The sequence below is a fragment of the Phalacrocorax aristotelis genome, chromosome Z (genome assembly GCF_949628215.1).
Source record: "Phalacrocorax aristotelis chromosome Z, bGulAri2.1, whole genome shotgun sequence".
NCBI classification, from domain to species: Eukaryota; Metazoa; Chordata; class Aves; order Suliformes; family Phalacrocoracidae; genus Phalacrocorax; species Phalacrocorax aristotelis.
The window spans coordinates 64,796,181-64,823,388 of NC_134311.1; the positions used below are offsets into that span (position 1 = coordinate 64,796,181).

At 42.4% G+C, this 27,208-nt stretch overlaps 1 protein-coding gene across 1 annotated transcript in view; it reads right to left on the bottom strand.

The window, feature by feature from the left end:
* The window catches only part of PARP8 (poly(ADP-ribose) polymerase family member 8), a 120,318-nt gene extending 98,380 nt beyond the window's left edge, over window positions 1-21,938 (bottom strand). Inside the window, exons 1-2 of the mRNA XM_075078631.1 lie at window positions 21,787-21,938; window positions 20,938-20,992 (exon numbers count right to left, since the gene is read on the bottom strand). Of these exons, the coding sequence (XP_074934732.1) occupies window positions 20,938-20,992; window positions 21,787-21,877 (146 nt within the window). The 5' untranslated portion in view covers window positions 21,878-21,938. The remainder of the gene's footprint in view (window positions 1-20,937; window positions 20,993-21,786) is intronic.
* Window positions 21,939-27,208: the final 5,270 nt, after the last annotated feature.

Genomic DNA, 27,208 nt, shown 5'->3' on the forward strand with positions numbered 1-27,208 from the left:
CAAGTTATTTTAACCTATATAGTAAGGACAATACATAATAAGACAGAATTTGGAAGAGCAAGATACTTGCAAATGGGGGACAGGGAATACGACCTGTTTGGTGTTCCAGTAGTACGCGGCCAGGTGAAAGGTGGTGGGTGTCTCAGACCAGCTGAGAAGGAGCTGCACCAAGTTACTCCCATGCTATGATTTTATAGCTGGTGTGAAGCCCCTAGTCCCCACATATCTTTGGTCCCAGAGCCTTACTTGCCACAGCACACCCTGCTATGACTTTTGGAGCTGAGCAGGGGCTGTTTGGGTAGACAAATGATGGGCGAGGAGGGAGGAAGGCCTCATGGTTCAGCGAAAACATTCACCCTTCTATAATTTAGAGCCACACAACTAAACCCTCAACCACAAGTTGTGCCTGTGATTACTGTTTAGTTGCGAGTGGGTGACAGCTTCTTGATTTGGTTTAAATACTTACCCCAGTGTGCTCTGCTAGAAACTGTCTGGGCTCTTAACATAAGTTTAGGTCTAATTTTCTGGCAGACGATTAGCAGTGTACAGTGTGGTAGAGGCATGTTATTGGACTCTGCAGAGCTGGGGTTGTGGGCTAAGCAAGGGGTGACCGCCAAACCTTCACCTAGTTCCACCCCTCACCTCGGCCTCATCGTGGCATTTCCCTCTTCAGCAGGCCCTCCGACAGTAGTCCAGTCCCAGGCTTGGGACCCCACATACCTGCAGACCTCTGTGCTCATGCAGTTTCACCAGCAGATCCTAATGAAACACTTTGGAAGGGATGCTGTTAAGAAACAGCATTGACAGCAGCCATTTACATAAATCTTATTCCTCTCCCAGAAAAGTGGAAACTCTTCAAAGAATGGGAGCCAGCGGGCTGATGTTCCCACTGCTGCCTCCAGAGAGTACACAGAGGACTGGCTTTAACCCACAGCCCTACGCTGCTCTAAGGGTGCACATCAGACACTCTTCCTTAAGATATGTATACAGTAAAAAACAGTTAATGGGACCATATATTTTAATTTTAAAATGTCTCAGCACTGATGGATTAAATACATGACAGCGTAAAAATGTCATTCCTCTTTCTTTCAGGTCCACTGAATATCTGTGAGTTCCCATTGCTACTGGAAGTCTTAAATTGAAAAGGAAGATCTGAATTAAATTAGATTCTCCCTCAGACATGGGTTTTTCCATGTCTGTTGAACAGAAGTGCTCAAAGGTTTATTTTAAAATGAATCGGTGGAGGAAAATAGCTTTTGGTCAGGTAAATAAATAATCTGAAGAATAAAAAACAGAGTGCTATCATGACCTGACTTAATTTCCCCGAACCCGGAAAAGTGTCCCTGGTGTCTCACTTCACCAAAGACATTTGGTTCATGCAGATTTAGTGGCTGCACCTATATGAAACATGAGGTATATAAATTAAAGCAATCTTAGGAACAGATACAAATATTTGTTTAACATGCTTCAATTATATTTTAAAACATTTTACGATTTTATGCAAATCCAGATAGGTGGGAATTCTTACAATTTAGGATCAAAGAGACCTACAGCCTGAGATGTAGGAAAAGAAGCACACAAGAAGATTGAGAGAATGAGCTGCTTCTTTTTTTTTTCCGCTTGGTAATAATTCCAACAAACTTTATTGATTTCAAAGGAAATTCTTCACAATTTAAATGTCATTAGCAAGGGGAGAAAGGCACTTGCTGAGCTGAGAAATAGTTAGCAACTTATTTCCTTCTTTCTATAGGGGGAAAAATTCCCATAAATGACAGTCTGACATACATCCTCTCAGATTATGTGTTAGATATTTTTTGCAGTGTCAGTATGAAAGTATGGTACTGCACTGGTTTTGCCTGGGATAGAGTTAATTTTCTTCACAGTAGCTTGTATGGTGCTGCGTTTTGGATATGTGACCAGACAGTGTTGGTAACTGAGGGATATTTTAGTTACTGCTGCGCAACTGCTTACACAGCATCAAGGCTTCTTGCACTGCCCCACCAGCGAGTAGCCTCGGGGTGGGCTGGACTTTGGGAGGGGACACAGCTGGGACAGCCGACCCCAAGTGACTCCCACTGCAGGTAGTGAGCAAGCGGCTGTGTGGGGCTGAGCTGCCTGCCAGGGTTAACCACAATAGGTACTCTGTTAGGAGGCAGCTCATAACAGTATATGCTGTAAACTTAAATTTCTTGTAACAGTATGAATATCTCCAAAGTCAAATATTCCTGTAAATCTTCAAACACATCCAGATCCACTTTTCTTATCTCTCTTCTCCATTTTAACTCATGCAGGTCCCAGCAAGACTGTATGTCTCCAGTTTAAAAGGAACTTTGAAAAGCATCAGTGATATTGCCTTTTCAGTGATACCCAATCTTGTATCAGGTTTTTTACTTTTGGAATACCATGAGAGCTGCTTTTGAAATATGCATGACAGGACCAGCCACGGGCCCACACCTCACTGCAGCTCCTTTCGGTAGCTCTGCCTACCACTGTTCCCACGTACTTTTGCAGACTTCATTCTGAATATTTACCTGCACATCCCCTGCTGTAACCTCTTTGTATGAGTACATTTATGTCAATCAGTATTGCAATCCATATATTAATACCCCATTGACAATTAGACAGATGTTACAACGTCTCCTTTATGCATGCAAATATGCAAGTATGTAGTTTTCAGACTGCAGCCAAAAAGTGAAGTATTTTAATAAGAAGCCTAGGCTATATACATCCAAGAGCTATTTTGTAATTAACACAGTTTTAATTTGTTTACCTGAAATGAAAATGCTAGTTCAGCCAGGAGTTAGATCTAGTGATTGCTGTTACAGTTTGCAATCAGACTTAGAAGTTATAGGGACACAAATTCATTTAAAGATAGATTTTAATCTGGTCATGGTACACAGCATGGCCACTATTAAAAATGTCCTATGATTTTATCGGACTATGTTTTAGGGGCAGTTTCCCCAACAGATCATCTATCTTGAGTTTTCTTTTTTTAAAAAAAGTAAAATCTAAAATGAGCAAATTATTTCTAAGAATTAGACTAATAAGACTGTGTTCTTTACCCATACAAAAGAACACATATACATCTTTGCAAGACATCGAGGCCTGATGTTTTAGATCAAGAACCTGATGGCTGGCAAGAGAGGAGCAATGTTTCAGGTATCTGCCCATATGGACTTTTATCCATGATACATAATGACAAAACCTGCCTTATTCTACACAGCTGCACTGAATACACGAAGAACTACACACTGCTCTGATTTTTACTGTTTTCCTGTTGTCTACTTTGCCCCTGTACATACAGCAACCAAATGTATTTTCCCCTTTATTTCTAGCCTGCTTTAATCAAATCTGTGATTTCAATGTGGAATAGTACATATAATGCATTTTAAATTCCTCTCCTTTTTTCTCAAGAGGGTTTCTTTTTTTCCCCCCAGGCACAGTCTTTCCTCATACGCTCTTATTGGTGGCATTTTCTCTCTGACTCAAGCTCTCGCCTGTCTTTCCATTTTCCCTTCCAAAGTACGTGCGTACCTCATTGTCGCTACCTCAACCCTTTCTGTTAGTATCCAGCCACCTTTGGCTCCCCATTCTTCCCCAGTTTCTCCACCATTGTCTCCTCATTACCTGCTCCTCTATACCGTTCTGGCTCTGACTGGGTAAGGCAGCTCCAGCACAGCCGGGTGAGGATTGGTTTTGTGTATCTAGGCTGAGCTACAAGTCAGATTTTCAACCTGCATAGGTATGGGAAGGCATGAAGCTGGACATGGGACAGTGAAAGACCATTATTCCTGCAATGCCTCAAAGCACTCCAATGAAGCGAGGGACAGCCCCTGTTGTCACAAAACCTTTGCATTCGTAAACTTCATAATGAAACGAGACAACAGTATTAACTGAGTTGCAAGATCTGCACCAAAGCTACATTAGGACAAGACTTGCATAATCATATTGCTTTAAAATTGACCTAACAGCATTTCTCCTCATTGAGATTTGCAGGTGCTCATGCTGATGCAACTGTATGTCACCTTCCCCCATGTCATTAAGTAAACCTTAAACATGATTTCAAATATCTGAATGCAAGTATATGCATTCATACAGTACAGACGCTTGGTTTCATAAACTTGTGATTGGATTACATTGTTTCATCAATGCCATACCCACCTGTGAAAGCTAATCTTATCTAGACTTTCTCCTCTATTATCTCTAACCTCTCCAAAAAATACCATCTGAGAAGGCTAACACACAGGAGGAGAAACGGGTTGTAAACCATGTTGCACCAAAGTACTTTGAGGACAAGTTGTAAGAATTAGATATATTTATCTGGGGATCAGAATAAACAGACTTTCCCAGTGAAAAACAATAAGCTGTTATTTTTCTTTACTGATGAAATACATCCTAGATGTCAAGCACTTGATATATCCTTCACAATTCAGTGGCTCCTAACTGTCACACAGACAGTATGCTGAAGATGCAACTGCCATTTTACTCAAAACACCATAGTGAGGCAAGAATCTCACAACTGCTTTGTATTAAAAGATGGATTTAGAACAAAACTCCATTGAAAAAAATACATGAAGCAATGTCAACTGACATCAGATGAATTTCACTTCATGAAAGGAACACATTAGCTGACCCAGGAGACAGAATATTCAATGTTCATTAAAAAACCTTTTGACATCTCCGTTCTTAACTAGTCATGTCCCCCAAGCACCTACGTTTCTGCTCCAGAGCCTGCATCCAAGTTGCCGGCATCCAAGCAGTCTTACACAATTAGTCACAGGCGTACAAAAGAATTTAGGGATCGTGAGACCAAATTTTGGAAACCTCCACAGCTTAAATGACATATGAGAAGGGGCCTGGACAACGCAGAGGTTTTAAGAAATGTTTAGGCTCTGTTCTCATGCCAGAACAGCCTAACTGTGGGCCTGGATGTGCTGCGGAGCCTCACAGTTGAGCACCCTGACTCAAGCAGTATCATACGCTACATAAGGAAAGAGAACAACTGCCACAAAACATTTAGCTGTATTTTGGAACAAAATGGGCTGGTGTAGATACCTAAAGCTTCATGACTCTGGCAGGATGGAAGTACATTAATTCCTTGTGAGTGCATGTCCCAGCACAAGCCTGGCAGCTTTTCCTGCTGCGGACCTCAGGACATTCCCATTGCAAAGCTTCTCCTGGGCAGCCTACCCGTCCTGCCAGGAGCTGGGTCCCCACACCAGCAGCTCCAATGCACAGGAAAGCAAATACAGGCCAATATACCTTGCAAGACAGGTGCTACAAGACATAAGTAAATTTCTTTCCACAGATACTTGGGGAATGGTTCAAAAGGCCAACAAGCATGAGTTTCTTTGATACAAACACCCCGTTGCCTTCTTACTAGTACACTGGCACTTGCTTGGCGTGTTCATCTGTCTTCACTTTCCACAGAAAATAAAGTTCTTTCAAATTTTATTCTAACAGATTAATGTTTTTACCATTCTGTTTCTCAACACGCCTCTGCAGGGTCATTTATCATTTTAGTAGTGTAACCATGAAGTAGCTGGTTATGAAATAATGAAAGTTGACAGTTCAGTGACCCAACTTCCCGACATCAACAAAAATACATACTTACATAAGGAACATAAACATGGCATGTTACATGTTGGAGGATCCTGATGGAAACCTCAGATAAAGTAGAATCCCTCACAAGTTTAATTAATGGATAGTCCCGTGACCAGTTATTCTTCTCTCAAGGTGCTACTGGCCATGACATTGGCCATGTGAGATCGTCCATGTTAATGCAAATACTACTAACAAAGGAATCACAGAGTACCTGAAGACTCTGTAAATAAATATACATTACATATAAACGTAAGGGGGGGGGTTTAACTAGATAGATGGCCAGGCAGATAGATAGTATTAAGTTCTTCAAGCGTAAATAGAACCAGCATTATTGCTTCACCTTTATGCAGATGACTGCAGCTACAGGTATTAAGACCGTAAAACACATCAAAGCAATGTGAACTATAAATGGATTTACTTCAAAATGGAATTTGGCCAAACATTAAATATTTGCTTCAATTAATCCAATAATATCTAATTGAAATAAATGGAATGATAAAGGCAAAATATGACCACATAAAGGAAATAAAACTGCACTTTCTCTTTAGTTGGGCTTACGTCATCAGCTTACATAGTCTAGAGGTGGAGAGGAACAGGCTAAATGTAGAAACGTTTTATGTATTTCATTTCAGTCCAAATACTGATCAGCAGCAAAATGAAAACGTTTATGCATAATCTCCTGAAACTTATCAAGTACAGCAATAAAAACCTTAGCAGTTCTGACGGATTGACTTCAAAACAGAAATAATATATGAAGGAAAGTCCCAGCATCACCTCAGCCTGCTCAGTCGCCACCTCACAATTCAAGGATTTTTCAGTAGTTAATCACAAGCATATTGCAATCATTAGACGTTGAAATTACTGAAGTTTGAGAGTTGTAAAGGATTCTCACTCAGTAGCAGCTAATGTCCCAATCAATGTATTGCCACTGCAGAGCCATGGCCAGCATCCAACAAGGGACTTCAAAATGCTAGGGGCAGAACAGCTCAAATGTTACACCTACCTGAGCCTTGAATGCATGTGAGTCAGACGCATTTTTTTTTAAATTTTATTTAGAAATATTAGAATAAGGTGTGGTATTGCTCATCCTCAGCCCTTCAAAATAAAGTGAAACAAAACCTGTCATTGTATCTCTGAAGAAAATAACGCTACCATACTAGGTAACATGTCTGGCTTCTACCTCCTGCCAGAATTATTAATTTTCATTAAAAATACATGATAAAGAACTCCGAGAGAAGATACACAGGTAAACAGATAATGAGAAAACAGATATTTACATTGGGCTTATTGTCTTTTAAAGTATTTCAGTTGTATATGAAAGTAGATGGCAACAAATAACATCCTTTCTTCACTGTGTAACACACAATCTCTTTATTAAAGATGCCTTTCCAGACGCAGCCAGACTTCCACTTTGCACTGATGTAACTCAGAGCTGAATGCCGACCTGTGCTCTCTTTCCACCACTCCCTCCAGATTTCTCTTTTACAGTCCTTCCTGCAACAGCAGCAGCAACAAAAAGGAAACAGCGAACCTCTTCCTGCGACACAGCCCTGCCGCGTTCAGTCACACATTAGTGCTCCCCTGAGCAATGGTGCAGAACCTCTGACGCCCTCCTGGCCATTGTGGCAACTTACCAAGAAACTGAGGGGCAAAACTTATTTGCATGCACATTTAAAAAACACACACCTTTGAATCAGAAAAAATGAAAAGAAAAAAAAAAAGGAAGAGTTGTTATTATCGAGAGCTCAGATGTGTTCAGAGCTATAACACCTCTGAGGAAGAGAAAAGGACAGAATGCTAAAGAGAAAGCTGACACCACTTGTCTAAAATCAACGTGCGTGCATGCATTGGATATGGTCTGGAGCAGCTGCATATGCTGCAGCTTTGTGCATGCTAGATTACTATATGAAATTAGCACTGGAAAAGAGATGCTGTCACTTAGCTCCTCTCCAAGAGAAAATATTTTATGCCTAACCTGAAGGGCTCCAAGCCCTCTGGGAAGCAGAGGCAATGAGAAAGGTCTGTGATCGACCTCTAGCTCTTTTTTTCCAAATTGCGCAGATACTGAACACAAAGTATTCCTCCCATTTGCCTGATGGGCTTTTAGGTTGCAACAAAAGGGTTCCCCCTCACCACATATTTTTTCACTGAAGTAGTTAATTACTTATTTTACCTGACCTGACTCCCACTGTACGGTCCTGTGGAGCTGTGCTATCTGCCAGCCTGCCAGGAGTCACGCTTGTCCTGACCCAGGAGGAGAGCAGCCGCTCGGAAGGATGCGCTCCCACGGCAGGCTGCCAGGCGCCAGGGCGCCATGCCGTTCCACCTGGAGCAGCAGCTCTCCTACCTGCCCTGAAACATGGCTGATCAAAGATGGTCACTCTACGTAAATCCCAGTGCTACATCTACTGAGGCATGGAAGAGCAGCCTTTCGGGAGGGTATATGCACAAGAATTTCACCTTCCCTCCATTTACACGGTTCTGCAGAGCACAGCCCATGGCCAGTTCCTCGGACTGTAACTACTGGCACAGCACCCCACCAGATTTCCTTAGCTGTACAGGTCCTGTGTGCTGAGGGAACACTTCACCCATCCTGTGCCTGCAGGGCTGACGATCTGAAACCTGGTTTTCAAGCCTGAGCCTTAAAAAAAACACAGACATACTCAAGGAGTTCAGCTCACACTACTGAAACTCCACCAGCAGGTTTGCAACAGGATGAGTCTTTCATCTGTCACTTATACCATTACAAATCAAAGCAGAAGCCAACCAAGGAAAAACCCCTGTCCTGGTTTTGGCTGGAAACTGAACATCAACCGAAAGAGTATCATGGAGGGCAAAAATTAACCCTGAACTAGTTATTTTACTGGACAAATACATGAAAAGAACATTAGAATCATCCCCAAAGCAAGTCCTGAACACCCTGGGAAGTGCGAGTGACAATTAAAAGCACTATGCACCTAATGAAGTGTGCATTGTTACTGATGGAAATACCAGGTTTCCTATATTCAGGGGAACAGAACTGAATAGTTACTGGTGAGAGTCTCACAACGGTCAAGAGTAAGTAGCCTGTAAAATGAAGAATGGGAAACCGTATAAAGCAACACCTGGTTTTTTCATTTGCTTTGCAGTTCTATTTAAAACATTTTCTATAATGCTAAGACCATACAACTTTTATTGGTTCAAGCTAAAATGCATTCTTACACCTGCGCAGCATCCTCAGTGAAATACATACTATTTCTAAACATCTCTGTTCGGTCTTACTTAGGTACAACAGAAATCTCAAAACCAGCCCAGCTAAAAAAGATTTTTAAACCTAAATCAGCAAATAACTCAGGCTGCAGCTGCAATTATTTCAGCAGTGATTTTTTTTTCTAGCCACCCACATATTAGACACCAAAAAGAGAATAACGAACAGCAATGAACATGTGACCACTCCGATGAACAGTGTGAGCACCTGTTGTTATTCTGTTGAAACTTCCCAAGATCCAAAGTAAGTGTTTCAGGATATATACACCACCTGAAGAGAACTGGGAGATAAGTGATCTATAGCTGCTCCATGTTGTTAACTTGTGTAGTACAGTTGTTTAATACCAACTATTCCATGTCTGTCTGCTTCAACAACATGAACACAACAGACACCAGATTTTGTCAGAACAAATCAGTACGCAGAGCACCTTTGGAAAACGAAAGGCCAGGACAAAGAATGGTGGAAAATTACAAGCTGGGAAGGAATGGGAAGGCAACTCTAAGGAGCCTATGCTTTCATCGAGGTCTGCAGCTTTCTCACAAGGGGAGGACGAGGGGCAGGTGCTGATCTCTTCTCTCTGGGGACCGATGACAGGACACAAGGGAATGGCAGGAGGATGTGCCAGGGGAGGTTTAGGTTGGGTGTTAGGGAAAGGTTCTTCCCCCAGAGGGTGGTGGAGCCCTGGAACGGGCTCCCCAGGGAGGCAGTCATGGTGCCAAGCCTGACAGTGTTCAAAAAGCACTTGGACAACGCCCTCAGGAGATAGGGTGTGAATTTGGGGTTGTCCTGTGCAGGGACAGGAGTTGGATTTTATGATCCTTGTGCGCCCTTCCAACACAGGACATCCTATGATTCTATGATTACATGGTACAAAATGGGAATGGCATGGTCAGGGTTGGTGTGAAACCTTCTCTAACATCTGCAGACTGAAGTCATCATTATGTCTCACAGGGGAGTTTAGAGGTGGTATCTTCTGTGGGACAAGACATTTCTTGTGCCAAAGGGATCCTGTAGGAACATCTATGTTGCACACAGAGAGGCAAGTGCTCTTTCAAGCTCACCCTAGCACTGAAAATGAAAACAGACAGCACTGCAGTGTCTTAGCTAGTGCCTTTGTTCATGGGGTTGCACCACACGCAAACCTCAGACTTGAGTGCCACACTGCTGAGAACACCTGTTTGCTATGCAGGAAAACTTCTCAAGACTCCATCACTTCAGGTATCTCTGCCCTATTTTGGTGCTGTTCCCCCCACTTCGATAGGAGCCATTCCCAAAAAACATAATTTATATCTCACTTTATCAGCTTCCATGAAACTCGTCCTTACCTGTCACCTGAAATGCAGACACAAATAATGTGTAATTTCACTTTGGTATGTAACTAATCATGCATATATTAAACTATTCTATTAGAAGTCAATGAAGATAACATACTGCATTTATATTTAGCTTTGATCTATTTAAACTTCCTTAACAAGACGAATATAATCATAGACAGGTCCTCAGTGCTATAAGTTGGCACGACTTTACTGAATTCCATGGCAATTTGTCAATTTAAATCAGCTGAGAATATGGTAATAGTATTACATCACATAAAGTACAACAGAGAAATATCTTAGGACAAAACGCGGACGGGAATATGCTGTAAGCAGTCAGAGTTTTAGCTAAATGCTAATTAATACCGGCAATTTATGATGATTTGCTCAGCACTTATGTCAGAAGTTCTGTAACTGTTACATACACTGAAATATGCTGGAAACATGCTTTAGAAGTTGCCATGCCAGACAAGACATGCCACCTTTCACAGTGGCCTGTCAAAGGCTTGACCCACTGTGCTGTTGGCTGGTAATGCCTTACTAATAGGGGAAATGAGGAAGGACTTTGTAGCCAGTGTAAAAGCTTTGCTTGACCCTAAATGACAATTGGTTTATGTCCTCCTTAAGCAATATCAACAGCTTCTGTAATTTTTATCCTGACTTATATAACTGCAACTCCTCTTCATGGACAGCAAATGCCTAATCCTTATTAGCACACTGGGAGGCCAGTATCTTCCACACAACCATGCCTGCCTTGAAGCCAGACCGTGCTACATGTGAAAGGTACTCACACTCTGTATCTCTGTGTGTGTTGTCCTTGGCAAAGGTCAGTTTTTAGCTAACTACAGGATGAATGTGTTTCTTCATGCCTTAAATAAAGGCATACACTTTTATGAAGTAGTATTTTTTAACATCTAGTTATTGATGTTTAAACACAGAAACAGTATAGTAAGCTATTATTCATCACAAGAGGGACAATCTAAAACAAATAAAGCTTATCAGTAAAATATAAATTTAGGTACAGAAAGAGCCTGGAGTCTCCCTCCGCTCATCTGCTCCCTGTAGTGTGGTTCACAGAGATAACACATTTCTTTTAATTCACTATATATATCTAATACCAAATAAAAAGTAAAATTCCGCACAATTTGTCATTTTAAATGAGAATATCAAAACAAACAAACAAAATGCAATAGCCAAAACATGGGATTGTAAATGTTGTTAGATTACCAACCAAAATACCTTAACAAGAAGAACTAAACCGGTGTCTGCTAATCCCATGCATTTTTACTTCATTAACGAAGGTAGAGCAGCTTTAACCAACACTGAAGTTTGATGTAAAAATTCCATCAACAGCTAAATCTGGCACAGGGAACATACAGAAAGCAGGACTGTATGCCAAAGGCAATGCTGCTCTAGTGTTACACAGCTATTTGTGGGGGGAGGGGAGGGAGGAAGTATGTGCACGTAGGTCTGCTAGAGGCAAGAGAGCTTGCATCTTTGGTGGGCTGATCATTGTGACTCTCTACTTTGCACTCTAGAGACCAATACTAAACTAATTTAAAACTTCTGTTGGCCTGAGCTAACACCACTAATATATGCCCAAGGATATTCTTGCAGAGGTTATGCTCCTCCTGTTGCCACCTAAACACAACCAATTTCTCTGTTCTGGTCATCCACTGATAAAATGAGTCCTTTTTCAACACGTAAGCCTACAAAATCCTACTACTGAGATTTTATGCCAAGCCTAACAAGCCTTGTTCTATAGTGTGACTGAAAGCCTTTATAGCAAAATAATGCTCTAACTTAAAAGAATTAATAAGCTCAGCTTTCAGCTCTAACTCCATTATAGCTATAACCATGTACAAAAGATTTCATGCCATATTCATAGAACTTTATTAAACCAGTAGACCGCCTTAATTTATATAATTCCCTATCCATAAGGGAAGTCTGTTGATAGTGTCCACAACTGCTGTACTAAGGCATTAACCAAATACATGTTTTCCAGAAGTTTTTAATACCTGAAGGTTACATTTTTGGGTCTGAAATACTGTAAAACTTTTTGTTTGATTGTTTCCACTGTTTTGCACAGATATATACTGAAATGACCAGTTTTCACACAGTTTTAATCTGGACAAAGTCAACATGTTCCTTTTAGGTGTTTTCACCTAAAAGTCCTTGTGAAGATACCACCATTTATATTTCAACTAATGGTTATATCTACAAAAAACTCTGAAACCGTTTTGGGACTCAGCTTAAGATTTAATACTGATTCTGAATGAGTGGCAGGTAAAGAGGCTACCAAATTATGTTCTCAAAAGAGGACACTCTGACAACCAGGTTTTCAGACACTAAGACTAAAAAGAGGAAGAAAAGCATGGTTTTGACAACTGGCCTTCTGTCTGTGCCCTCTGCAACGCCCATGACTTGGTAAGAATGCAAGAAAACAAGCTTTTTTCCCTGGATAAATTGCAGCTCTCCCACCATCCAGGAAAGTACTCAAAAATGAGAATACATCTGCAAAGATGGCAGAAAACAGAACTCTGGCCTTCATAACTCCCCCACCAGGTAAAAAAAGTCACCTGGATTGGCGTTCACTAGGCAGTAGTCAGGGCAAATAAAAAATTCAGCAGTATCACCGTGGACCCCAGTGAATGCCATCACACCAGTGGAATTACTCCAGATTCATAGAACTGTAATTGAGATCAAGCAATTGACTATCAGGAAGTACTTTTCTGACAGTGAAGTGCTTCCTGGGTTTAACACCTTTATCAACCCCAGGTCCTAATCCGACAGAAAGGCAACCTAATTATTTTCATATTTTGCTATGTGTATGATTATTACAGAGTGAGAACTCTCCATCAATGACAAAGTTTTCAACATTAAGGAAAAAGAATAAGTGAAAATGAGCAATACCACAAAAAAAAAAACCACCCAACAATAACCCTAAAATAAAATATTCTACCATTTGCAGAAAAGCTAATGACCTGGCATACCATGTCTAACCCATAAGCTATTTTTCCTGCTTGAGAGCAAATGCTGTCTCTCACGAACACCTTATTGAGTAGAAGCATGACAGCTGAATGGTGCAAAGTTATTCTGCCTTCTAGCTTGGCTCTTAGGATATGAAAAATTCTTACCTATAAACATAAAATGGAACAGTAATTTAAAGCAACAAGATTTCAAGATGGTAACCTGCAATATATGAGATGAAATGCAGAATGCTACACAGTTTGAAAGGAACTTATTCTTTAATCATAAACTTCCTTCTACAAATGGTATATCACAATTTTTTGCACTCTCTTTTGGCAAACAGTACATTTCATTATATGGGAGACATGCTGTTGCCCCTTTTATTTCTGATCAATGCCTACAGGCTGGAAGGAGGCATCTGGAGGGTTTGCTAGTTTCTTTGAGCTTCCTCTTTGCCCTGAATTAGTTGCTTCAGACAGGCTGCCGCTAAACACGGCACAGGCCTCCCTCCGAAGAAGTGATTCAGCTCAATCCTAATTGCCAGGACATGCCATGGTCTTCTACAACAGAAGCCAAAGCCTTCTACAGGGCTCACACAGGTACTCTGCCTTCAAGCAAGCTACAGAAAGAAAAGCTCAGCCTCCCACCTTTACCCAAGACTGTTTTCTGCCTGTTACCTTACGTGAGCATGTGCAAGACCATAACTTACTCCCACGGGATTACATAATGCCAAAAGCACGTATGTATGATGGTGTTTAGCCCTTGCAACAGAGGAACACAATCTCTGACATAAAGCTCCCTGGAGATAATGGGTCCTCCCAGGAGAAGTCTGACTCATAAAAGCAACAATTGTTCCCGGTCCTCAGGCAAGACTCTTTCCTGCTCTTCCTCCCATAGCAATTGGCTGGACGCAATCCTGTGTGACCATGCAGAAGGCTGTCAGGGAAAGGAGATGTTACTTCTGTACCTTGTTTAGCCCCTCTTCTTCCAGTAAGATTTTTAGCTATTGCTGTACAGCATAGTTGGCTTATCTTTATGAGCCAGTTTTTCCCTGTTAAAGGTAGCTCCTCTTCCTCAGATGAAGCCAGTTCAATGAAACATCTGTAAAAATCTTCACCCTCCTGTAGCAAGGAAGACATTAATTCTTAAGAGCTGTCCTCTTATATGGGATTTATTTAATGCTAAGGCAGAATTACACATTAGAGTTTTTTCTAGACTTACTCACATTTCATTCTCTTCTTAGTTTTAATTGTAACTAAAGTGAAGTCTCCCAGCAGTTCAAAATTTACTTTCCCTCTAGGTGCTGAAGCTTATTAAAGTAGGTATTTTGACTCTGAGTGACTAGATGCTGACTCAAATGAGAATTCACGCTCTGAACAGTAAGTAATCCATGGAAAAATATGCTAACAGGTATCTTCAGCTCTTTATTTATGAGTGATGAAAAATACGGGAAATTATTAGAGACTAACAGGAAAACCGAGAAATGGCATTAGTCTCAATACAGAGAAAAGTGATCTAAATTTATTTTGTCAGAGTGAACTCTGCTTTCAAATTTATTTGTCTTATCACATTAACACTTTAACAATGACAGCCTACAGGTCTATTTTTAGGTAGCTAATATGCTAAAATATGTGATGAAAGCAAAGAAAGAAGAAGTTACTGAAAATGTTTTCTGTAAAGACATTCAAGCACTCTTCCCAACTCTGTGCTGGTGAACCATTCAAACAACAGTGCATACATTTGTACAACAAAAACACCTGCATAAAGATCGTCATGTTTTTTAAAAGTGCTAAGCAATGCACAGTAATACCGAGACCACTACGTGGTGTTGAAGTTTGGCACTGCTGAAAACTAGGCCATTAATTTAAGTGCCTAAAACCACGTTTTTCTCACTGAAAAGTAGATATTCATAATTTGAAAGTATTGTTCTTACTATCAGTACAGTATGCAGCTGAAAGAGGCCAGCCACTCACTCTGTCAGACCAGTAACAGTTCTCCACAAGACCATACTCTCCCTGAAGTATGCGATTTTTACCAGATGCAACGACGGGGACTGGGTTAATTCCAGACAGCGCTGAAATTCTAACAGCAAGGCCAGAAGGATCTGTCAGACACAGACCATCAAAAAAAAGGCGAGCTCCGTAAGACCGTGAGTAGAATGGTGTTGATTTTGCTTTTCACAAACCCTCAACATTGCACTTAATGACTTTTTACTGTAGCGTTCTACTAGATCTCTTTTTAGGATGAATCTTTTTTTAAATCACACCTACTGAATTTCTTGTCATATCTATCAAAAAACTGTCTATAGGAATGTATGGGTAGATCTCATATACATACTACACACTGATAATATTAGAAAGTAGTATAAAGTCAGACTAGGTACGTTAGCAGGAATTGATGGAATGCAAAGGCTTGTCTTAAAGAGGGATTTTAAAACTGAAACTTAATTACCTAACACAAAAATGTTTTTTAAAAGTACCCGAGGCTGTATTCAAAATTACTTCATCTACAGAATCTTTAATGAAGAAATGAAAATCACAGTGCTTGCCATGTTATATCTAAACTAGATTCCTGTCTCATATCACAGATTTCTCTCCCAGGAAATGGTGCAGACCCAGCAAAAATGTTAGGCCATATTTGATACAGAAGTTAAAATTGAAAGTCAAGGTACAATCTTCCAGATATTTTGAAATATCAATAAACAAACAGCTACGTACAGGCTGTCTATCTAGTTTTCACCCCTCTCATATTGTAGTCGAGGTAGGTTTTAGGAATGTTATTACATATTTAATAACCTGAACACAAAGTGAAGCACAGCCATTAGCAACAGATGACGAACTGTATTTGTGCTAGCCCTTGCTAAGCCCTGTATAAAACTGATTCCAGCAAAACTAAAAACATTCAGAGCAATGGATTCCATTAAAATCTCATGTTCTTAAGTTATACTTTCATGGACACTCTCCTCTTATGTAAGCCACCACTGCTTAACAAATGTTTTCAGTTCTCCCTCTCCTTTTTTGCTCAGTATATATAAATTGCATATGAATTTTAAGATAAAAATACATACCAATATCAAAACCATTTTTATTCACAGCGCTTTTTTGTACTGAAGACTTTCAGCATTACTAGAGTGATACCAGAATCTCAAAATCACTCACCAAATGGAACCTCTCATGTCAGCAGTTTTATTAAATTCACATAAGTAGCAATAGGACATACCACTAACGGGAAAAAAAAGCTTATCTGTATTATTCTTATCACTGTTTATCACCAAGTGATTCAAACACCTGGTGGACATAATGTCCTAGGACTCTTCAGATAGTGGGTTTTGTCTCTAGCTATAGAAAGCCAGAAGCAGTCAGTTATTCTTCCAGTGGCACAGCTCCCCAGCTGTGAAATATTTCACCGCTACAGCGAGGTGGCAATTAGTTCATCAGTTTATACAAGAAATTCTGATACTACAATATTAAGCATTATGTACAATATTAAGCACTATGTAAAACCTCTTGCATAGAAAACAAAAAAGCACCAAATATTCAAAATCAAAACATCCTCAGTTAACAATTTGTAATTATTTTAAGCCAAAATAAACAATTACTTCAGAACAAAATTCAACTTTCCTTGCTTCTTCAGTACTGCCATTGTTGTAATCATTGTGCTAAAGTACGGAGAGCAGAACACAAGACTCCACTGGATAAATAGGAGACGGGAATTTTGCTGACAAAATTAATGTGTATGTTCAGTTCTTACAGGTCTTATCTAGTCGCTTTATAATGTGCTGCAGTATTAGATCTGTTCTCATACACAGCCCTATTGTCATTGTCCCTCGCTGCCAATGAGAGTTAAATACATACTTGAATGAAGAGGTATTTCAGGACTGATATGATGTCCTTGTTTAGCCTCAGGAAAAAAAAAAAAAAGAAAAAGGGGGGAGGGGGAGAAAAACCCTAAAAAAAGGAAACACTTTTTTTTTTTTAGGACAACCAAGCCCTGCTTCTATATAAAACATGTCAAATGACATATAAAGTGAGAACAACTTCAGGGCATCATACATTTTTATCTGACAGATGACAGATCAGCAGCTCTGTTCAGTCTGCACAGTTTCTGGAGGAGCAATGTTTCATACAGGGGCAGAAAATAGGAAAAAGGAAACGAAATTCTTTTTTAAAAAAAAGGGAACTCGACATGTTCACACTTTAATATCCTTTTCAGATCCTGCAGTAAAAAGCATTAAAAATCCACCCATTTCTGATGTTCTTCCAGATGCAGTTAAAGAAGAGTAAATCTTGCAGTCACAGCACATGAATAAGCACCTCATTTCATAAGAAATCTATCACCTTACTTGCTTTCTGAAAATAAAATTAAAAATTATTAAATTGATGAACAATCTGCCCCATATTTAGTGCCCACATAATACACAAAGATGTGCTTTCACTAATAAATTGCTAATTACAACCTTCCCAAAACAGGGAGCTTCTCTGCAGTGTCAAACAGCTCTCAATAATTTGGATATGTGAACACTGTGCATTTAAAAAAAAAAAAAAAAGTAGTACAGAGAAATACAGTCGAAAAGGATTAAATGAACTAGATAAGTAAAGGACTATTTATGATAACTCACACTACACAAATATGTTTGTACTTGAAGAGATTCTTCCATTCTAACTTTTCAAGAAAAATCCTGCAAATGCAGAATCTCCTTGAAGCCCATCCAGTGACCACTTACACATAGATTATTTACACAGTATAAAGGTCAAATGTTGGAAGATGTCTACATAAAGAAAAAAAAATAGTTCTCAGTTGGAACCTCTGTACCTGAACAAAAGCTAAGTCATGCCCTCAGGGTTTGGTTCAGCACTTCACTGTGTGAACACAAGTCCACCAAAGCGATGACAAATGTGCTCCAGAGCAGGGCTATCTATTTGGATTGATCTGCAGTGTTGTTATGTACTGCCTCAATGTTTGAATAGTGCTAATGTAGGAAGAGCCTGTGCAATCAATGCAAGTAACAGAGAAAATAAGATAAAGTCAGAGAAGCTGGCCCCAAGAAGAAAAATCTCACACAGATAAACTTAACAGTTTAAAGAACAAACACAAATAAACCTTAGGTCACCAACATAACTGAAATTATACTGGTACATGGACTTACACTGAATTACTGAGAACATGGCTCTGAGTTTATAAATTAAGACCACTGATAAATGGAGTTAGTGGGCACCAAAGGCAACTCCACTATGCAGAGTAAAACCGCCAGGGATGTTTAACTTGCTAGTATTGTCATCTGCCTTTATACAAGGTAGAACGAAGAATCCCCCTTCTCAAACAGAAAACATACTGCCTTCTTTCAAGGGTTTCTGCTCTTGTATCTAACCACTATGGCTACAACAAAGCCATAACACACACTGACCTAAAGGAACATCTGAAGGAAAAAAAGCATGAAAAAGGCTTAGTTCCAAGCACGGCTAATGAGCGCTGAAGTACAATCATCTTCCTTACACACTATTTCTACTCTTACTCATTTAAATCTGTTTCTTGGTTGGAACATCCATCCAGTGAACATCCATCCCTTTGCCCATTACTTGGAAGCCCATGCTCCTCTTGGTTAGAGGAACAAAGTGACCATGCTGAATACCTGAAGTAACTGGACCAGGCCTGTTGGCTGATACTCAAGTCTATGATCACGAGCTAATAGAGATTTTGTCATTTAGGGACAATTTCTGAGTGCAGTAGTCAAAAAATGGGGTCACCACTGAAGAAGTCGACAGCTGCAGCAGTCACAGTAAGAAAAAAAATCATGGCTGAATGCAAGAAAAAGACCCTTAGCCTTGTGCTCTCCTAAGTCATTCCCACGTACAAGTCACTGCTGTTGACCTGGTACTGGAGAGTTGCCTGAATGCTGCACAGAGTGCAGTACAGCTGCTGCTCAGCCAGCACCTTCTCTAAGAAGAAACCACTAACTCTTCTTTGATGCGAGAAACTGAAGCTTGGCTCTTCATAGTCAAGGCTTAGGGTTTTCATTTTATGTACTTCACAAGAAAGCTTACTACTATAAACCTGCCACTAAGTACACCACTTGTTGAATATTGTAAATCTTTCTAAATTGCAATACAAACAAGCAGAGAATGTGAAGCCCTTATCTCAAAGGATGCTTTTCAAATGTCCTTAAAATGTGAAAAGGAAAGTGAAATTTAAGTATGCTCTAAATAACAACCAGCATTCACCAATTTCTGTAAGCACAATGTTTGTTTCTCAATTCAGCTTGAATTTTCAAGGTCCTGAGACTAGTTTCCAGTTTCCTAAGTAAATGCTGACCCCAATTAAAATTCAAGGCTGTGGATTTTAAGGCCCTCTTCTGTCTCTCGTCATAGAAGTGATGTTTTGTTTCAATATTTATAAACCAGTTTGTTTCCCATTGGTTATGACCTTAGGCTTTTCACTTTATTCAGCTTGGAAAATGGAAACAATACATAAGTTTCACTTCCTGGTTTCTTGCTGGAATATTTGGTTTAGAAAACAATGCAAAGTAACTTTCAAATTCAATCATTTTAAGTACATGATAAATAGTATTTCTATTAGATAGTTTTTACTCTATCAAGCTTTTCAAAATTGCCTTTAAAACAAGACCACAACAAAACATACACTAAAACCCTAAATGAAAGAGTATACTACAAGCAACCTAAAATATATATCAGTTCTAAGCTACTGGCTGAACTATCCTACTCCACTGAAAATGACAGAAGTTGTGTTTTTCTTTAGTAGGAAGAGGGCGGCTGGTGAGGCGGAAAAGCGTTTTTCTGAGCACTCTCGCAGCCTGGGGACCATGTGGGAGCCTGGTCCTGCAGCCAGACCCCTGAGCGTGCACAGGGGAAAACGGATGGCTGTGGGAGTGCTGCCTGCACTGAAATGTTCACCTGCAAAGAATACAGCACTTTAACCTAGCCCACCCCGGGGAAGAAAAATAATTGCCAAAGATATCAGATGAACTGCGGGGGGGGGGAATTAAAATTAAAAAAGTAAAACCAAGACTCCTTGCCAGCTGTAATAAAATTCAGCTAAAGGATAAGAGAACGACGTAGCATATAATGTTAATACCTTATTAAGTAAAAGGTAACTGAGAAGGAAACACAAAGGATGGGTGTTCAAGCTTTCACATATATTTCCTTTTGAAAACAGACAAACACAACAAATGCTGAAAGGTAATTTTAAAATGTGTACAGGCACAATCCAGTTTATAACCAAAAGCTTGGAATCACTTTGAAGGAATATTTAAACTAACGTTCAATAAAAACATTTTTTAGCCTTATAAGCTATACTGACATTTCACTTAATGTCTGAAGAATTTGATTTGCTCAATTGCAGAGAGTCTTGCATCTGTCATGGGACTAAAAATGGCTCTCATGCAAGAGCATAAGATGCCGGTGTGGGATTTGGCCTATTTCTTATTAAAATCGTAACTTTTCCCAGTCTGTTAACATGAATTAACTTTATACCATACGTTGATGCCTTTGCTGCGCTTAAGTTTACGTAGAGCAGAAATTCTATGATGTATCACGTAAATTAAAAAAAGAGAAACAGCAAAGCTCCACAGAGCAGCACCCGGAGGAACATGCCTCTGACAACTAGGATCACCGTTCCGATCACCTCCCCAGACAACTCCTCCTCAGTTTACGTTTGCACGGACATAGAGGATTTGCCAATCCTCCTTGCAAAAGGAAAGGAAACAAAAAAATCCTGCCACGGTATCGAACCACTGCACCTCACTGCCAGCAGGAAATGAAGGGAGTCGTTACTGTTAAAAAACGGTACCTTTTGGAGCCTCCAATGTAGGTGAAGGTAAAGGTGGAGTCTGAGTACCTGAAATCTGAAAGACAAAGAGCTGCGTTATTACAACTTGTCTTTATTTTGGCTGAAATAGCCGAGGTTTTACAGACCAGCGTTGAGGTGCCGACACGAGGGTGGGCGGAGGGGGGTCGTGGTGAACCGGGGGAAATGCAGCATCTCCCCCCCAGCCCCTCGCAACAAGTGCCCGGTGCTATGGCAACGGCAGGGATTTCAACCGTCAGGAACGGCAACAGGCAGCCACGAGCCGGGCTCCGGCCACGGCACCGCGCCGGGGCAGCCGCGACACCCCGCGGGGGGCGTGCGGGGTGTTCGCACGGAAAGCGGGGGCCTTTGCCGCGGGCCGTGCCCTGGGGCCGGGATAAAGGCAAGCACCGGGGGGGGGGGGGGGGGGGGGCGCAGGAGCCCGCCCGGCCGGGAAGCGCCGGCCGGAGCGAGCCGCGCAGGGCTGCGCTCGCCCGCCCCAGGGCTGCGCCGGGCAGCGGGGCTCCACGCACCCGCCTCACACGCACCCACACCCGCCGGTGCTGCGTGTGGCCACCGCCACGCTCCCTGGCTCGGGATGCGTGTGCGTGCGTGCGTGCCTGTGTGTCCCCCACCCTCCCCTTCCCGGCCGGCGGCGCCTGGTCTCCTCTGCTCCCACATGCCCTCGGAAGGCGAGGAGGAGGAGGAGGAGGAAGGGGGCTGAGGGCAGGCAGAGGCCGGCGCGGCGGCGGCCCCCGCGCCCGGGAACGGCGTCGAAGGGCACGGGCAGAGCCCGGGCGGCCGCGGCGGGAGCGGCGGCGCCGGCAGCCTGCGCCCGGGAGGGAGACTCACCTGCAAACAGGCAGTCCTTCTCCGCCTTGCACTTTTGGATCACAACGTCAATATCCTTCTGAATCCTCTCTTGTCTTGAACACATCCCCATGAAATAAATCCCAGGGAAAAAAAAAAAAGCAGCCTTTATTTCCACCCCACCCCACCCCCCCGCGCTGCCAGTTCTTTAATATTCAGTCCGAAAGAGGGACCCAGGGTCTGGCGAGCGGGAACCTCCCCGGCGGCCCGGAGGGATCCGCTCGGCGGGCTGGAGGACGGAGGAGGAAGGCGGCGGGAGGCGATGTTGCATGCCCAGATGTGCCCGCCCAGATGTGCCGCCGCTGCCGGCGAATAGCAATTTCCTCACAATGGATCCAGCGGAGGGTGGCGGCGGCGACACGGGATGCCCCCACCCCCCACGCCCTCTGGGTTTTTTGGGGTTGGTTGGCTGGTTTGGTCTGTTTTTTTGGAGGAGAGAGGGGGAAAGAAGAGGAAAAAAAAAAAAAAAAAAAAAAAAAGGAGGGGGGGCCAAGCCGACCGGACCGCTCACATCCCTGCCCCTCCCGCCAGCAGCGGCGGTCGCCGCGCGGCACCGGCAGCACCACCGGCAGCAGCAGCAGCGGCGGGGGCGGCGCGGAGAGCCGGCGGCGGCGGCGCCCGCACCCGGTCCCTGGCGGCGCGGCGGGGCCGACGCTGCTGCAGCGACGCCGAGCCGCAGACCCTCCCCTCGCTCCCGGCCCAGCACGTACGGCCCCCGCCGGCTCCCCCGGCGGAGGCGGCGCGGGGGAAGGAAGAGGCGGATGCACAGATCCGTGCGGGCGGCCCGGGAGGCGGCAGGCTTGGCGGCCGCGGCCCCGGCCCCCCCTCCCCGGCCCGGAGCATAGCCTGCCGCCTCCTCCCGAGCACCGGAGACATGCAAATGGCAAGTGGTCGGGGCGGCGGGGCCGGCGCCGGGGAGGAGGCGGGCAGCGCCGCGCTGCAAGGCCGGCGGCGGTGCACGGGGGAAAGAGGCGCTTCCCGGTCGGCGGGTGAGGGCCGCCGTGCTGGGGCGGGGCGGCGGGGCCCGCTCCCCTCGGTCCCGCGGCGAAGGGGACGCTGTCCCGCGGCAGCCGCCCTCCCCCGGGCAGCGGCGGTGCGCCGGCCCCCGCCGCTCTCCCCGCCGCCGGCCCCCACGGCGCGCCTGCCCGGCCCTTCCCGGCAGGAAAACCCGGCAGCCCGGCCTCAGCCGGGCGCCGTCCCCGCCTGCCCCCGCCTCCGGGCTGCCGGCGGGATGCATGCCCGGGAAAAGGCTAGAAAGAGGACTACGGTGTGGCTAGTCCCTGTCTGACCATCGTGGGTTTTAATCGCGCTCCTGTCGTGCAGCAAAGGCTTCGGGGAGGGCTCGGGAGTCGGCAAGCGCCTAGCAGTCGGCGCTAAGCCCGGCCGGGAGCTCCGGCCGTTGACGCAGTACACCAGATAACCGTAATAGAATTCGAAAGGAATGGTCAAATCTGCAAAACCAAATATTTTTAATCAAAGTGCAAAGTGAATAATTAATAAAAACAGCTGCGAATGTAGTAGAACCATTTGGTTAAAAAAATACACTATTCACAAAATTTTATTTTTACGTATTCACCCGTCTGTAAACAGCTCCCATGGATCATTCATTATTGTGCTCAGTCATTTTAGTGGTTTTTTTTTTCATTAAGCAAGCCTGTATTAATCATGTATTGTTGGTATGAAACACGCAATCAGTATTTGCTGACGTGGAAATAGCTGAAAAGGCAAGGATAAAAAGATGCCATATTTTTTCTTGGTGAGATTTTCTGTCTGAAGGAGGGAACAAGGGAGGACACAAGGAGAAGCAGGTACTGTTTCAAGAGAACAAAAACCCATCCCGTGGTAGGACTCTGCCTCTAAGAATATAATTTGTCTTTGAAAGGAGATTCCCAGACCATTTCTGAGCACTGTTAACAATTCTCTCCTACTGCAGCAAGAGTTTTCCAAGGCAGGATACAGAACTTGTCACTGTAGTCAGAAATACAGTGTCATATGGTAAGAAATTGTCATTCGTCAAGTTACACCAGGTTGGTCAACGAGTGACGCTTTTCTAGGGTTTTTTTCCTAGCTATTAGTTGTGGTTTGGCCCCAGCCACCAACTAAGCACCATGCAGCCACTCGCTCGCTCCCCCCTGGTGGGCTGAGGGAGAAGATCAGAAAAGTGAGAAAACTAGTGGGTTGAGGTAAAGACAGTTTAACAGGTGAAGCAAAAGCTGCACACACAAGCAAAGCTAAACAGGAATTCACTCCTTCCCATGGGCAGGCAGGTGTTAGCCATCCCCAGGAAAGCAGGGCTCCATCACATGTAATGGTGACTTGGGAAGGCAAACGTCACCACTCTGAATGCCCCCCCAGTGTTGGTCAGTTGGGGTCAGCTGTCCTGGCTGTGTCCCCTCCCAGCTTTTTGTGCACCTGGCAGAGCATGGGGAGCTGAAGAAGTCCTTGACTAGTGTAAGCCCTGCTCAGCAACACCTAAAACATCTCCACATTATCAACACTGTTTTTAGCACAAATCCAAAACAGCCCCAATACTAGCTACTATGAAGAAAATTAACTCTGTCCCAGCCAAAACCAGGACACTATTCAAGATAGAACATCAGCAGCCATGTTTGGTGCCTTCCCCTTAATCATAGTTAGAAGATATAATCAGAACTTGATTTATTCTGGCAGGGTTTTGGTTCTGAACCTTGTAGAGAAAGGTTTCTGTTATCCCTCCCACATGTATTGGGAAGTAAGCAGATTGTTAGATAGTCACAATTCTGCTCACACCTTATTCTGACCATGGGGTACTTCTCAGTGTTGTGCCAATTAACAATCCTTGACTGCCTTTTTAAGCCTCAGACTATTTTCATAGGCTTGGTAACAGTCAATTGAAAAGTCAATCCACAAAGAAACACTGCTGTCTTCAAGAAAGCTAATATGGTTGGTATCTGGTTTCACAGCATCAACAGAATAGAATAAGAAGTCTGGAAATATGGTTGGTTATTTATTCCACTTATTGTAATTCATGGTAAGTAGCTCTTAAATTTCTAGATCCTTAGCCAATCTGGCCCTTGATTTACCTGATGACTGTAGTACTGTTACAGCAGGAATGGCCGATTTCAGTGAGGAGAAACTAGATTATATATTTAGTTCATTCTAAAAATGGAAGTGTTAGAAAATCAAGGTGAAACTTCAGAGTTGATCCCTAAATTTGTAAAGATTGACAAACTGCTCACATCCAAGTAACCTAACCATTATTGCAACAGTATCTGTATGTGTGCTGAAACCCCCTTAATGTTGTACATTATACCACCCTCTTGAAGAAACTTTCTGAAGAGCTTTACAAGTAATTTCATGAATGACAGGACAGTTGGTCCTGGAAGTAATGGGTTTGGCTCAAGGGAATTCAACGTATGTCTTTCCAGTTGCTTTTTCAGTCTTGGAAAATAGGCTCCTGTCATTTCTGGTTTTGTCTCAAGCTCATCTCTAGATTGTACTGAACTGATTACCCCAATTAAGTAGAAAAGAAGCACAAATAACTTTTGTATTTGTATTCCTGGGAACCTGAAAACATTTACAGAGGTGTAACTAAGGTAGAAAGAAAATTAAATCCACAGAGCTACGTGATTATAAAATAAATGTGAGAAGATTGGTTCAAGAGGTAATGGGGAAAATGATCTAAAGAGAGAGAGAAACAACACAGTGAATGTGTTTCAATAGTGTGTGAGCAGTGACTGAGAAAGTTATTGAGGAAATGCACAGGTCAGCCAATTTCTGCTCATAGAGTGTTTCTGCCTCCTTTAGAATAGCAGATTCTGTTTCATTTTATGCCAGAAACATTTCCCTCTATTAGTAAAGCTGTTAGAGATGTTTCAGTAAGCATCAGGACACCCTGTTCTGTCCCAAAGTATCTTCTTCATGTATTTTTCTAAACATGTTTCTGTTACATATAAACACATATTAGAAGTCTTAAGAAAAAATAAAAATATGCAGACTTGCCATTGTAGGGAATATACAGAACTCAGGGCTATGCGATGTGGCATCTGTCCAATATTTCAGAAGGACAGGGATAAGAAAAAGATTCCAAAACCCTCCAAAACATGTAATTGCCATCAGCCCTCCAAAACAATAACAAAAACCTGTCTCCACTTCTATGTGCTCCAGACAAAACTCTAATACAAAACAAACTAAACGTCTGCTTTTTCTCCAGTTTCAAGGACTACTTGCCAGTAACCAATACAGCAAAACTCACTGATGTCTGTAAACTGTAAGCTCTGGGAGGTGGAGCATTTAATACCATTCCTCTCTTACAGTATAAAACACAGTGCTGCCCTTCCACTAAGCTTCCTCAAAATGACACAGTCATTTCTAAATGACACTGTGGCATTAAGGTCTGAAAACATAGGCACTTTAGCTGTTCCCACCAACAGAGAAGTGACACAACGCATAAAAGAATGTTTAGCTTTAAGCTTTAGTATATTTTTCACTCAAACTCTACTGTTACCAGTTGCAAGCTAATATTCTGATGTAATATTCAATACTCTTTGTAGTTCATTTTCTTTAAGGCTGTTTCAGTTTTAGACAGATACCAAGTCAGCTGTCCTCTATGCCATTGCTCTCAGTTGCCCATCTAAGTAGTCATTGCCACTCTATGTAGCCACAATCCTTAACCAAAGGAGTCCATAATAAAATACAAAGCTGCTCCAATGATGGTGAAGTTACATATAGATTGATTGTAAGGCTGTGATGACTTGGATTAAAAACACACTAGCATGGTGGGCCTATCATGATCTAAGAGTGAATTTCACTGTGAGTAACGCATCTCAACTGATTTTTGAGGAGGGTTAGCACTGGTCCATTGATAAAAATCCTTTGATTTTTAAAAAAGAATGACAGTTAAAATGGAATTAACAACATCACTTAATACTGCTTAATTCTTTAAAAAAGTTTTAAATAATTTTGCATGACAAAAACTGAAGTATTTACTTAGATTACAATATGAAGAATTAGCTTAAACTATCACCTGTCCAACCCTCCATAAGTTTTAAAAATTATTTTAAGATATGTCACCTAGCCTAGGGGGTGAAGAAAAACTTCAACTAACATACTGTAATGTTACATATTTTATTTGCTTTGTTTTTTGGAATAGCAATGGAGGGGAAAAAAAATAAAAGCGTTGAAGTGATGTACCAGAGGACCAAGGCTTATTTTTTTCCATTCAGTGTTGACATTTCCAAAGCACTTGTATTTTTTTTCTTTTTTAAAAAAATACATTAAAAAGCAGGAATAGTCATCTCAAACAAAATAAAAGGCTTTACAGGTGTTTCACAGAGAATGTGTGGATTGCTATGACAGTGACCTCTAACTTCCCATCAAAGACCAAGTGCTCATCCTTCCAGGTGCCACTGAGACCCACAATAGC